Below are 15,090 nucleotides of genomic sequence, written 5' to 3'. Positions count from 1 at the left end.
GCATAAATGTCACTTTAACTAAGTGCTCTGCAGAGACACTGTTGATTTTAAATGATCAACAGGTCATATAAAGGATCTTCCCTCTGTTTCTCCAGGCGATGGTTTGCTACAGGAAGTGAAGTAAAGAAATGTTCCTTTCTTCATCTCCAACTTCACACCTGAAACGGAAGAGGCCATTCATTCATTTCCATCGCGGACTCCACTGTTTTGTTTCTGTAGTGGTGGCTGACCTCCATTCCCCCGAACGGGCCAATCGCGTGAAAGCAGGTTACGCTCGCACATGCGCAGGAGCAGCAGAGTAATTTGTTGATACCCTGCCTGGTAGTATTTATATAGTTGTTGCTATTTCAACGGCTGAAATCACCCCTGGCGTGGGGACTTGTATCAGCAGGCGAGCACAGTGAACTAGCAGCTTCTCTATATGAAGGGCTGATGGAAGACGCACGGGATCTGGTGAGTGAATTGGCAGCATTTTAGGGCCGCCAGCCTCCGATTACTGGGGATTTGCTAAAGCTAACGCTCCTCCTTTGTTGTTATCTGTAAATCGCAGCTAGCTGGTGGACAGCTAGAGTTAAATATTAGGAAGCTCTCCACAGCGGTAGAAATACAGTGACCCCGGATTTAATTGAATTGCGTGTGAGCAGATGTGAATTTGCAGCGCGAGTGAAAAGTGCGCTGTGGGTCTGTGAATAAAAAACTGGAAAAACATATTTCCGCTAGCTAGCTGTGCTAATACCAGTTAGCACTGAGAGCTATTTCCAGTAGGGCCGCCCCCTATTCCAGCTCGTATGTTAGTTATCTCTGCTGTTTTGTGCATTTCCTGTTTCGCTCTTGGAGTCTTTACTGGCAGGTAGAGTATTTTATTACTATTTCAGTATTGTTCCTGTGAAATAATAAATATTAGCGCAGTTAGCTGGTATGTCACCTGTTATGCCGAAAGGAGGAAGTAAACAGGCTGTGACAACAATACATATATAAATACTGTCAGGCAGCAAATATTGAATCTTCAGGTTCTCGCCGCAGTCTTACACCTGCATTTAAATTCATAGTCGTTGGCAGTTGTCCTTAACGGGTCAGATCTCACAGCAGATAATCCTTTAGAAATACTCAAATATGCTCTATTCAAAGGATGAGCATGTACTGTGCTACTATAATTTTACACCAGCACTAATCCTAATTTGTTAAATGATGTTATAATGTGGACATTCTTATAATAGCTTTTGAAAATGCATTATAATTTCAAAATGACCAACAAGTCACTGCTTTCAGCTTGAATGCAAATATGTGCTATTTTATTTTCTTGTCTTTGACAATACCCTCTAATCTATAGACTCAACCAGACATTTTATGATACCATTTTGAATTTACTCTAATGATTTATGTAAACTGCAAATAATGATCATCAATATTTATAAAGGAATGTATGGTTAGTTGCAGCTATACTTTTTTCCCGTTTTTGATACAGATCCAATACCTGTGTATCGGGTTTGAAAAACAAAAAGAGAGAATAAATGGCGTAGATATTCTTTTATTGCAGTTTGACAGTCATGCCTGAAAACAAACACAAAGGAATACATTTAGGAATAATTTTATTTTCCTTTAAATAGCTCGAAACTGAAGTCTTGCATACGGTACACATCACTGTTTTACATGTGGGACTTTCCAGTGTGGAATAATCTCAAATTTCGGACATTTAAGTGAGCTCTACATCTAGTCACTGCTCTATAAACAATAAGTTCTGGAGGTATATGAGGCAATTGAATATATTACTAATTTAGAAGCCTTCTGTCTTTTTCTCAACTGTGAAGGCTGAACGCACCCCACGTTCAGAGCGTAAGCGGAGAGACTCGTTCGGGATGTTTGATGGCTATGACAGCTGCAGTGAAGAGTCCACCAGCAGCTCCAGTTCTGAGGACAGTGAGGATGAGGTGGTACCTTCCATCCCTGTTAGCCTGCCCATCATCAAGAACAATGGTCAAGTCTACACTTACCCCGATGGCAAGGCTGGAATGGGTCAGTAAATATGTTTTGAACTTAAAGTTTGTGTGGACCTTTGGAAAATAATCCTGTGCATAAGAAACAAGGAATTAGCCATCGTCTACCAGTTTGATGATTTCAACAGATCTTGCTTCTGTTTTGTGCACTCTTCTTCACAGCCACTTGTGAGATGTGTGGGATGGTCGGAGTACGAGATGCTTTTTACTCCAAAACCAAGCGCTTCTGCAGTGTGTCGTGTTCGAGGAGTTATTCCTCTAATTCCAAAAAAGCTAGCATCTTGGCTCGACTACAGGTAAATGCTTCCAACTGTCTTTTTTTAACACATTTATATAAATAAAGTGTATATAGTTAGAGAAATGATCATTTCCGCTTTATTTTGAAAGGGCAAACCACCAACGAAAAAGGCAAAAGTCTTACAGAAACAGCCTCTCATGGCAAAATTGGCAGCTTACGCCCAGTACCAAGCCAGTCAACAGAACCAGGCGAAACCAAAAGCAGGTATGTTGTCAACAAGCAGTCATAATTATTAATAAGGTAAAAGTGATAAAACATGCTCCAGCTTTACACTGTACATTGTTTCTTCCAGTGGTCCCAGCAGAGATTTTTGACTGGGGTCGGTACATCTGTAGCAATAACACAGTCGGAGCGCCAGTCAGCTGTTTCAAGCATGTAAGTAAAAGCTAGAGCTGATTTGAGACTGAAAAATTATTTGTTTCTTTGTCATCTGTGTAACTTTACTGCCGCTTCTGTGTTTCAGGCCCCTATGGGGACATGCTGGGGAGACATAGAAGAAGGTGTTAGGATTGAAGTGCTCAACTCTGACACCAGTCTCTCCACCAAGGTATACTGGATAGCAGAAATCATTAAGCTAGCAGGTAAGACATTTTCTACAACTAGTTCAAAGACAATAAACACCATTGGATAATCTGAATGAAATTATCCACATCATAACCATACAAATGTTGCATTTAACATCATGTTCAATACTTAAAAATGCTCAGGAATGAATCATTGCAGACAGTTACTCATTCAGGAAAAGGTATTCAACCATAAGATTATTTTTTTGTGTGTTTTGCCATGTAAAACCACAGAGTGGCATTCTATTTTATTCCATCCACTGTAAAATAAAGTTTTATCTTGATTAACTCCTTTTTACATTACGTGAAAAAGTTTTGAGTTTTCCTCTTCTCTTTTGCCCTGAAACCATCTATTTCAGATGGCACATTGTCTATGTGTCACATCCACCTGCGTGCTGATTCACTGAATGATACTTAACATATCAGTTCTTTGACTTCATTAACAAGACAGACCAGTGTTTCCAGCTTCAGGATTGAAATTCAGCAGAAACTCACCAGTGTCAACATTCTGCAGGGTTCAAGGCTCTCCTGCGCTATGAGGGCTTTGACAACGACACCAGTAAGGACTTCTGGTGTAATCTCTGTATCCCTGAGGTTCACCCAGTGGGATGGTGCGCCTCAAGTGGGAAACCCCTTGTACCTCCAAAAAGTGAGCCTCATGCCAAACCTGTTCTGCTCTTTTGTGGTGAATGCCTGTGTTCTCGGACGGCTCATGGTAACTGGCTGTTATTTGTTTTATCTCTCACAGGCATACAGCATAAATACTCTAACTGGAAAGCCTTTCTGGTAAAGCGTCTTACTGGAGCTAAAACACTGCCACCTGACTTTAATACCAAGGTGAGAGAAACTAATACAGAATCATTTGAGTGACACTTTTTTGGTGGCCAGTGCCTATATCTTTGAATTAAAATGAGCCAGGAACTGATGTTATTCTCTATGTTGATTAAACATCTCTTTCTTTGATGGTATTTTCAGATGTAGTACTTGGCAATGCCTCATTTTGTGAGGAAACTTAAAGGACTAAACACAACAATGAATGAGTTTAACTTAAATCCATGTATAATATTTCTCTTTAGGTACATGAAAACACGCAGTTCCCCTTTAAAAAGCTGATGCGGGTGGAGGTGGTGGATAAAAACTACCTGTGCCGGACGCGGGTGGCGCTGGTGGAGCAGGTGACTGGAGGTCGCCTCAGGCTGGTCTACGAAGAGAGCCAGGACGGATCTGATGACTTCTGGTGCCACATGTACAGCCCCCTCATCCATAATATAGGCTGGTCACGAAGCATTGGACACCGCTTCAAACGATCTGGTGGGTTTGGAAAGTTCCAGTAACACCTTTGCTTCAGTGGTGCCTTTTTTAAGGTGTTGAAATTATAGTCAAGACCACAAGTATTTGGGAAGTCACACATATGTTGTCCTTCAGGCCAAGATAGGGTGTTAGCCTTGGTGGAGGAATGCACTCTCTCCCATTCTAATTTGAAATAAAATAATGGATACTACAGTTAAGTGCCACAGCTTAGCTTTCGAGTACACAATACACAATGCCACAAGACTTTGCTGCAGAAAAGAGGCAAAATAAAAAAAAATTCTCTTTATATAGACTGCCAAGAAGAAAGAGTCTCTTGGTGCTGGATTATGTTCTCCCAGTTCAGTCATGGTCATAATTTATGTCCACTATCCCAGCAAGTGGCATTTCATTTCTTAATTTTAAGGCAGTTCAGATCTATCTGATGTTGTTGTACATCATCCTGCGACAATTTCGTGCGACAATTTCGTACAACAACGTCGGTCGGTGGAAAATCCCACAATGGATTCTAAGTATTAATATTTGTACAGTATGTCGAAAGCAAGTTGAATGACCATATTTAAAGTTTGCTGCAATTTGCACTTCAAAATGGCAAATTCCCTATATATTGGGCTATATAGTGATGTGTGAGTAATTTCGTACAGAGCCCAAATACTTATGATCTGTAGCGTATATATATGAAATATCTATTGTTAATAATACATGTTGTTTTCTGCTATTTGTAGATCACTCAGTTTTTAACAATAGTAAACCATTACATGACACAAGCTGTAAGGGGTAAGGTGGCGTTCGGTATCTTTGCCAACAAAGTTCTGTCGATCACTTCTTGGTTGTTCCTAAAATGTAGAAGTCATCATTGATTGTGATCATAACAGCGGAGGTTTACGTAACTTTATGAAATGCTGCTTTATGTATGAATAAAAGTGACTTCATGCTAAGTGAATCCCTGAAGTCCAGCTCGTCCTCCGCTCCAACTCTCACCTGTTTCATCTCTCCTTTCAGATCATGTTATGCTTGTGAAGCTCTTTTTGTGACTATATTGCTAAAACATCTCAGGGATGATGAGTCTTTTTAATCCGTCAATATATTTTTCAGATATTGCAAAGAAAATTGAGGGTCAAGTTGATGCTCCTGCTCAGTTCTTCCAGAAGGTAATGCAAAATAAAACCTTTCTATTAATATTATTATCTGTACTGTCCAAAATGTCCTGGTTTGAATTAACGTGACAGTGTCTAATGACCAGCCATTGTAGACGTAGGGTTATATTTATAAACCATACACCTAGAACAAAGTTAATCCTGGTCATAAAAAGCTGCGGTATAATATACTGATCTACCATATCATTTAAACAATCAGTCTTAATGTTGAAGGTGGGTGGTTTATGTCCAACTGATATCATTATTGTGAATTGCATTAATATGTAATATCTAATGTTTGATAAGTCCATATTATTGCAAACAATTTATCATCTGTTCTTTTTTTTTCTTTTTTTGTTTGCTTGCGAATATCAGGTAAAAGATGTGGACCAGAGTGGGGACTGGTTCAAAGATGGGATGAAGTTAGAAGCCATTGACCCCCTCAATCTCTCAGCTATATGTGTAGCCACTGTAAGAAAGGTAAGTGTGTGTCTATACTGCACATCATTATCAGGTGCTGCTTGTCAGGAATAGAAGATCAATTTGTTTTTAGATTTTATTTAAAATAATCTTCACTCAACCGCTCCAGACTCACCTCGTGCATTCTCTGCGATTTAAGGTTTTGGCAGACGGGTACCTCATGATCGGGATTGACGGTTCGGAGGCAGTGGACGGATCAGACTGGTTCTGTTACCATGGCGCCTCCCCCTCCATCTTTCCTGCCGGCTTCTGTGAAATCAACAACATTGAACTCACGCCCCCTAGAGGTACAGCACTTGTAATTTGTCTCTAAATAGATTTTTTAGTTTGGTGCATTTGGTTTATGTTCCCGACTCAATGCCAACTATCTTCCCCAGGGTATTCTAAACTACCATATAAATGGTTTGACTACCTCAGAGAATCAGGATCAATAGCTGCTCCTGTCAAGCTTTTTAACAAGGTAAACTTTATTATGGTTTCTCCTTCATATTTGTGTTAAAGGTATAATAATGTCTTCTGGTAATATTTTTCTGACAGTGACAGTGATGTGAAATAATGGGATTCAGGAATTATCAGTGATTCTTACGTGTATTGTCATTGTAACAGAAGTCAAATTTAATTCTCTAGTTAATTGAATTTGCTGCATCACATTTCCTAGGAGGTTCCCAATCATGGTTTTCGACCCGGCATGAAGCTAGAGGCTGTTGACCTGATGGAGCCGCGGCTGGTGTGCGTTGCCACAGTGACAAGAATAGTGCACCGGCTACTGAGGATCCACTTTGACGGCTGGGAGGACGAGTATGACCAGTGGGTGGACTGCGAGTCACCTGACCTCTACCCTGTGGGCTGGTGTCAGCTGACGGGCTACCAGCTCCAACCCCCTGCTTCTCAGAGTAAGAATCCATTTCAACTCTGTTACCACTGAAGGCCGGCGCATGCTTCTGCAACTGCGTCTGCGGCTTTTCACGCAGCTGTGTGGACGGACTCGTTTTAATTTATTGCTCACCAGGGGTTGCGCTGGATGCAAAGCAATTCACCGCCAGACCACTAGGCGGAGTAATGTTTTTTGTCGAGGTCGGTCCTTCTTTGTGTGTGGCAGTCGTCGTCGACTGTTCGACATCGCCAGTGCGGCTCCTCATAGCTCCTTCTTTTTTTTTGACAAATCCGCCAGTCAGTGACGGGTTATAGTAGTGGTCATGCAAGGGCTCTTGTGCTTGCAGGCCCCTGAAAACGCAGAAGCGTGCGCCAGCCTTGAGGGCTCATGTGTGCCGCCTGTCTGATCATTGTGCTACACAACAGCAACACCATGAGGCCAAACGATCTTCTTTGGAAACAAGATATCTCATCATCTAAATAAAAGATTTCCACTGACATGAGCCAGAATAGCTGGTTTTGTAATGATCAGTAGTTAAGGTTTTTAATGGTTGTGTGTTTTTTTAGAATATATTTAAAAGCTTATGCACTGTTGTATTACATATGTTGATAATAAACGTTCTAGGAAGGAAAATTATGTATTAAAAGCAATCAGTAGGCTAAGGATTGGCATCTCTGATTAAAACAGCTCACTGCTGTGTTCTACTTATTTACTGCTCTGTGTACTTTGGCCCCTTTTTTTATAAAGTGCGTCATAGTGATCCCAACGACATCTTTCCATGATACTGACAGGACAAGTTTTCTGACTCAGTTATTACTCATGCCATGTGGTTGCTTTGCTATGATAACACTAATTAGGCTCATATTCTGCTCTTTCGTTATGAACCCGTAGTGACAGTAGATACATTGATAAGACACAAGGTATTGACTAGTAGTAGTGATATAAATACTCAGGGAGAGTTCAGTGAATCATTTGAGTTTATTCCAGTAGTTCAGGTGAACAGTAGCAGAGAGATGGTTCAGGGCTCACCTGAGCTGGGCTGGCACTGTTACTAACTCTAACCTTCCCAAACTGTGAGCTGGACTAGTTTCTCTGCATTCCTTTGAGACAGGAGGTGTCAAATGTTGCTCAGGTGGAAAGAAGGCTCATCTTGACACTTTGTGTGAGTCACTGTGCATGTCCAGGTCAAACATAACTACATAGTTCATTCACGTAGACCTAGAGGCCAAGGTAATACCATCCATTGTAATTATAAGATCAAATTATGTTTTTTTGAGGATTTTAGAACTGAATGGGAGGTTTGATATATATGAGCAAAAACACGTGTCAAGACAAGGCTTTTAAAACAGGGGATTCTTTATTTCAACCTTAAAAGCCTGTTGTGTGTAGCTTAAAACAAAGATCCATAGATTATATCTAATGTGAAAGTGTTGGTATGTGGTAAAGCACCCTTAAACAATCAGATGGGAATAAGAATAGACAAGTTGATGGTTTGGATGAAGAGACAAGTGAAGTCAGCTCAGACAGATCTAAACTGTTGAAGAAAAGCAGTCCCAATATAGATCAGGTGTTAAAGTTGTGTTGTGATTTGTGAATATGGGCTATACACATCAAATTTGATTGATTGACTGATCAAGTTGATTCTAAAGTTCCTGCAGTAGTGGCAAGATGATGGTTGGGAGCTGTTTTAGATAGTTATTTGTATGAAGCTCATGAAATGGTTCCTACTAAGAGATAAATTAATACATGGTTCAATAGATCTATGACAGTATGAGTTGGGCTACAGTGCTAAATAGGAACAAGGGGTTGTTCTTTTTATTCTTCCTTCTCTTAACAAATAAAAAGAGGTTCTGACAATATAACTTCATGTTGACGGCCCTTTGTTAGCAAACAGGTAGTGTGAAAGGGACCACAGCTAAAAGGCCGCCATGGATCATTCTTTTGAGCAGATCAGAATTAAATTATTATTAAAGATAGATTGTTTGCCATGTTTGAATATCTTTTGTTTGATAGTTTATGAAAAATCATGCTGTGTGCTTGCATGCTAAAAGGCCAACTCTAATGAAGTCAGCAATGTAACAGATTCCATGTCTGAAGAGGGCTTAACATTTGAATATAGATGGTGGAATACATGAATATTGTTCATCTTTATACTCTTTACATCATGCATTGTGTTATCGTTTTGTTTGTCTTACTCTTTACTACTGCCAGCTCATATTCTGTATACTTGGTGGATGCTGAGCTAATTGAGAATGTCTCCAGGTTGTCTGGACGTCCGTCCTTAACATTCTTGTGAACACGATATGTCAGAAATATGTTGAGGGGATTTCTTCAGATTTAAAAAAATGTCACATGGACTCAAATGTACTGACTAGATTTTGGTGTTCTAAGGTCATTATACCCTCACATTTTGGCTATAACTCAAGAATTCCTGTACTTATTGTGATAAAATATTTTTTTATTAAATTCCTTTCAAAGTCTTCACTAAGTGTAATACATAGGTCTGAACAGACATGGCTGTAAAGTGTCGCTCGACTGATGGTTATTCTCATCACTTTTATGTAATCTAACAATAAGGCCAGGGATTGCTGTTGCCCTAAAAACTGAGTTTATCGTTCATTGAGTGTAGTAGACATCAGAAACATAGAATTGTGTAATGACACTGAAAGAGGAACTGTGTTAACATGTCATTGTTGATACACTGATAATGATCAGACACCCTACATGTAGCTTGTGCTACTTTATATTCAAACCATAATGCTGTGCTAATGATGCAATGTGTTTTTATGTCTCCCTTTTAAACTGAACTGTAACTCACTGTCCACAACCATCCCATGTTGTTCTGTCAGGTAACAGAGACATGCCTCAGTCTGTGCCCAAGCAGAAGAAAAAGGCCCAGCAGTACAAAGGCCAAAAGAAAAGTGAGTAATCCTTCATCGACTGTAAATGAGTGTCTCTCCGCTCTTTCCTCCACCTTCTCCTTTCGCTGTAATTCTTACTGTCACTGGCTACACTTGTGGTGGAAACGCTGCTGCTCTGTTGTTGGTCACCTGCCTGGTGTGTCAGGAATATTGTCATTGGACCTCTTTTGTCACACTGCCGGATGCTTGAAAAGATTTGTCTCCCTGTTTGAGTGGGATACTTACACACGTGGACTTTGTAGTTTTTGAGGTGGAGTTTCTGCAGGTGTTTGAGAGCAGGAGCCTGGTGTTGCACTCTCATTTATGTCCAGGGTTTCAGAACAATAGTGACAAGAAGGTGACGTTAATGCTGATTTCAATACACTTTAAGGTGGAAGTCTGTGGCCACCAGTATTAAACTAAATCTGTCAATTAAACGTATTTTCCATTTGTGTGCACATGATACATTACAGAATGCACATTAAAATAGGAGAAAAAAATCAAAATCCACAATTAAAACCATCCTCTGGCGCATAACATTGCATGAAATTAAATGGGGCATGTATTTATTTTCTGGGTGGCAACCTAAACTGAATTTGAATGAACCAATTTTTGCCCGTTTGAATGGCCTTTCAAATGGGATTTGCTTTTATTTAATGATCAATGTCACAGTGCCTAACAGATTGAAAGAGGATTTAAAGATTACAAAGTGGACTTTTGTATTTTTTATACATATATATTTTTAGCTTGTTTGTAAAACGCCTGCGTATTGTTCTTCCATCCTTGTTTTATTATGGCAGTGTAACACTAACCTTTTACTCTCCAGTCTATAACTAAATTCTAACTAATTGTGAATAACATACATCAAATCTTAGTCGATTTAGAAATGCACATATTTTAAATGGTAAGGGAAATAATTAAATCTTTTTATTTGATTTCATTTAAATATTGGCTGCCACAGTCTCCCATTCATATGCTGCTCCATTTCATGTAGCTTTGCTCTTGGTAGCTAACGGTGCGTCTGCTTACTGGGGTCTAGCAGTCTGAGTACAGCTTACCAGGGGCTTAGTCGGATTGGCATAACAAGTGGTAACAGTTTGAGGATAAATTATAAATTTCATCCTAACTTTAACCTGTTTAACCTTCTTTTTGATACGTAATTTGAACACTGAGACGGTGCTCCAGATGAATTGAATTGTGTGCAATAAGCCCCTGGTAGCTTACCTGAGTCTGGCTTGGTGTTTAGAGAGGAAGATTCCGGTTGGTCGACGGCCCTTCAGTCAGGCAGGCAGGAGGAGGAGCAGCTTCTCAGGGGACGAAGAGCAGAGTCCGCCCCCTTACCCTGCCCAGGGGCCAGCTCGGCCCCGTCCCCGAACCCACCTCCACCAAACCCACAAATCAGGTAACGTCCCATTAAGATAAAACCAGCACAGCAGTGCGCATTCTGAGGCTCAGCAGGGTTTTAACAGGAGAGAGGCCCCTGACAGGCCCTGCTGTGGAGCTGGATGCTGCCGATGCTGCATGTTGTACTGTCCAATCAGCCTTTGTTTCTATCGAATCTCATTGTCACGTTTTCTCTTGTCAGCAAAGACCTAGAGTGGAGTTAGTTTGGTGCATTACTAGTGTTTTGTCTCCACTTTGAAGCAGTCATAAGGCATGTGTGATTCATACGATATGTCCTCATGCATGTGGACTTCAGGCTAACACCTGGAACAGGACAGACCGGCACCTCCTTTGCTTTTCTGACAGTGCATGAACACACGTGGCTCATCTGTGCTGCTGTTCTCTCTCTTATCTGTGTTTGTGCCATCTGTAGAGTCTCTCCTGCGCATGAAGGAGGAGGCAGCCGAGGTGGACGAGTTCACCTTCTCACAGGGCACATCCGACCAGGAAAGCAACGGCTCGGGCAGCTACTACATCAAACAGGAGCCCTGAGGTCACATGGTCGAGACAGAGCGGGACAAACTGGGAACAGGACGGACGTCTCGAAAACCTCAGCAGGATCAGGAACAAGTCAAACTAGCCTCAAATCACACTCGTAGACCAATGCCAGCAGGCCTTCTATGGAGTCAGTACAGGAGATGATAAAGAGCAGAAGACGGCTGGTCATGCTTCTGAAAAGTCCTGAAAGAACATCCCGCTTAGACAGTCTTCTAACATTGTAGCTGTGTGTGCAAGTAATATCCCATGGAACCCGTTTCAGGGGTTGGAAATAGTTGGGCATTTTCTTTCGTGCCACCGTTGGGTGCCGCAACATCGGCTTTTTCTCCTCTCCTGTCTGAAACGTCCAACCACACGAGATATATTTGGATGGATTCAAAATCAGCCTTTTTCCCACAGAGATGGAGGGTCGACATGCGCCCGTCCTGCCTTCGCCACAATCTGGGCCACGCACAGAGACCTGTAGAAACTGTGAGAACCATTTATTGAGCCAGGTCCTTTGTTTAATTTTAGTTTTTTTGTATATATATACACACACACACACACACACACACTTATAGGACAGCACATATATACATATACATATAAATATATATAATTTGGTTGGGTTTGGTTGGTTTTCAGGTTTATAAAGTGCAGTTGGTGAGAGTCACCCACTGAGCAGCCTGAGGAGATAAGAAAAGAGAGGCTGGCAGAGACAGGAGCAGAGTTGTGTATATTTTGATTATTTTCAAATTGCCAGGTGGACTTTAACTTCATTGAAAGTACTTGAAGTTTTCTTTATTTTGTCCTTTTTTTTGTAATGATGTGTGTCTTAATGTTCCTATTTTTGCATTTACATTTTTGGTGGTTGTGTGGGAAATGTAACGTGCATTGTTTCGCAGAAGTGATTATATTCAAATAGTATGTGAAGACCTATTAAAATAGAATTGCAGATTATAGATCAAGGATTGTGATTGGAAGACAGATCCCAGTACACCGCTGCTTAGCATTACTGATGTTGAAGATTTCTGCAGCTACATTTATTTCCGAGTTCAAACATTACAGAACCAAAGTCTGATTCAAGATACATGATATAACTCACAGCTGAGTTTGAGCCAACAGGTTTCATCAAATTCACAAAAACTATTCAGATGACGCAAAACTCAAACTAGGGCTTGTGACGAGCATATTGTCATTATCGTGTAATTTATTTATTTATTCACATTTTTTGATGAATCTTATAGAAAACAATGAAAATGCTCTTCACTGTTTACCTTCCTTTCTTAGATCAGTCTCCAGATGCTTTGTTTTCTGCCACTAACCTTCCCAAATCTTTCACACTGAGCCATATTCTTACATTTGAAAAGTACAAACAATGGCTTTTGAAATAATTTATTTAACAGTTTTTTTTATTTAATTTGTTGTTACTCCTATTAAATTTCAATTTACAAATTTTCCCCATTTATAACATCCACATAAAAGCCAGCCTGGAACCCTTAGGAGGGTTAAGTTTTTTTATATTGATTACTTTGCGTTGCAAGTTTGACGGAAAGTTATAAAACATATCTTATGCAGTTATTGCAGACACTCATTCTTACCATTGTTTCTTATAAGTTAGGTATTGAATACAGAAATCCTCCTTCACATTCCTCTTCTCTTTCATTAAATCTGTACAGTCTGTAGATGTTGTTATTCCTAAGCTACACAAAGTGGGTAGGGTAGTGGGAAAATCTGTTATTTTTTGTATTACTACATTTTGAGCAACTGTAAATCATCTGTAAACACAACTTCACACAACCTCTCCTTCTCCGTGCAGCTGCTAAACCTGCCTGTTTGTAACAGTAGATCACATGAGGCAACATAAGCTAAATCAAGCAAAAAATTTTCTCAACATGTTCTGTGATGTCAAACAGCTTCGAGGAGCTTCAGGGAACTATCACAGTAAATCCCACAATACCACTGACTGTGGGTTTGTGACTGCTTGTAGCAAGAATTCAGCCATGCTAATGAGCCTGGGCTTCTTCCTCTATATTCTTTACAAAACTCAAATCTAGCATAAATGTATCATTTATCATTTTTGAATAATTCAGGGTCTTTGTGCTGTAATGTTGAACAGAAATGATGAAGCTGTGGAGATGAAAAGCTTTTTTCATTTAAAAAAACAAAAAAAAGAATAAATGAGAAAAATCTTAGCGTAGTGTGACTGTAAGTGAACAGCAGGGTATGTTGTCTAAAAGAAACCTTACTGGTATGATGAGGGTCATTCACACTGCCCAACCCGACAATATGTACTTTGACCTTCACAGTTTTTGATATCGCTGCTGTTAGATACCGACCTTTGTTGGCCTCGTGTATCAGCCAGACTGTGCAGCATATTACAGTGTAGTGTTGTGGTGGTTCATCTTCTCTTACTGTCATAGGTTGCACTACACCAGTGATTCATATTGGAGATGCACATGTTTTCTGTTGTGTTCTGGACCATTTCTGCTGTGTGTTAACCTGTCTGTCTGGAACTCCTTTTGCTTATGGAGTCTCGGGTGTGCCACCGGAATAATTCTAAACTTACCCACTGTTTAATTGTAATCATTTTACACATTACTATATATAAACCTATATCGATATATAATTTTAATCTATTTAGATAGATGGATAAAAAAACTAAAACAGTTGATATGTCAAATCTTTTTTAATTCAAATGCTGAACCCAGAAAGAGGCAACTGGAGCTCCAATTAGCCAGTTGGCATGTGACACTGGCCAATTACATGGACCCTTTGCCTCAATGTGGGTTGAACTGTGTGATATTAAGATAAAACATTATATTACATGAGTTAAGTTCTAATAAATAAATGGATATAACGGGAAGAGAAATGCAAAAAAAATCTTTTAAAATGTAGTTATTTACACATAAATAGAAATTTTAATTAGAAGATGTCATTAATTAACTCCACTTTGAGTTTTTTTGCATTATTTAAATGTCAATTAGTTGAATTAATAGCTTTATAACATTTCTGAACACTAGTGAAATATGATTAAACACTCAAATGTGGCACACTCGAGACTCCATACCTTAGGTGTTTGTAGCATCAAACTTTGCTTTCTGTCAGAGAATATGAAGTTGGGCTGTTATGTTCAGAGAACAGGAAAATCTGCCTCACTTCAACAGTCAACATCATCGAGCAATTTTGTCCATATACGAAAAAAGAATATGTAGAATATTTCATTAGCGTAATATGCAAAACATGAGGGTTATTTTGTATCGTTGCGGTTGTTGTCATGTCAGAGCCTAACGTATGCAAGCTAGTTTATGATTCACCTGAGCCACAGAATAACAGGTTTGACTTTAATGGAACATGAACGATGATGTGCTGCTTTTCCAACAGTCTCTGAAGGCAGCATTCACTTAAAACAATAGCTGGCAAAAAAACGTAGATTATCTATATATATATCAATATATGTATGTATATGCTTGACTATGATGGTATGGAGTAACAAATCCATAATAGTCAGTAATTACTGCTTGGCCGTGGAAATGACGAGACTCCTTCTCTTTCATTCTTCTTAGAGCTAGACTTCTGCAGCTGTTTATCTACTACCTCCTGATGCTAGCCACATT

General features: G+C 39.8%; 1 protein-coding gene across 2 annotated transcripts; it reads left to right on the top strand.

Moving 5' to 3' along the window:
• The first annotated feature begins 319 nt into the window (after positions 1 to 319).
• On the top strand, positions 320 to 13,186 carry mbtd1 (mbt domain containing 1). 2 transcript variants are annotated; one of them, XM_061094917.1, is made up of 17 exons: positions 320 to 453; positions 1,809 to 2,013; positions 2,157 to 2,290; positions 2,382 to 2,496; positions 2,585 to 2,667; positions 2,756 to 2,873; positions 3,370 to 3,504; positions 3,604 to 3,692; positions 3,932 to 4,166; positions 5,259 to 5,314; positions 5,675 to 5,779; positions 5,919 to 6,066; positions 6,157 to 6,239; positions 6,438 to 6,672; positions 9,503 to 9,574; positions 10,800 to 10,955; positions 11,370 to 13,186. In XM_061094917.1, exons 1-17 carry the CDS (start codon positions 433 to 435, stop codon positions 11,486 to 11,488), a joined length of 2,109 nt encoding a protein of 702 aa, XP_060950900.1. In that variant the 5' UTR covers positions 320 to 432; the 3' UTR covers positions 11,489 to 13,186. The 2 variants fall into 2 exon arrangements, with proteins under 2 accessions (XP_060950900.1, XP_060950901.1); XM_061094918.1 differs by lacking the exon at positions 10,800 to 10,955.
• Positions 13,187 to 15,090: the final 1,904 nt, after the last annotated feature.

Source organism: Limanda limanda, chromosome 21, assembly GCF_963576545.1.
Source record: "Limanda limanda chromosome 21, fLimLim1.1, whole genome shotgun sequence".
In the NCBI taxonomy this organism is placed as follows: Eukaryota; Metazoa; Chordata; class Actinopteri; order Pleuronectiformes; family Pleuronectidae; genus Limanda; species Limanda limanda.
The sequence above is the reverse complement of the archived record's forward strand: the minus strand, read 5'-3'. Positions and strand labels throughout refer to the sequence as shown.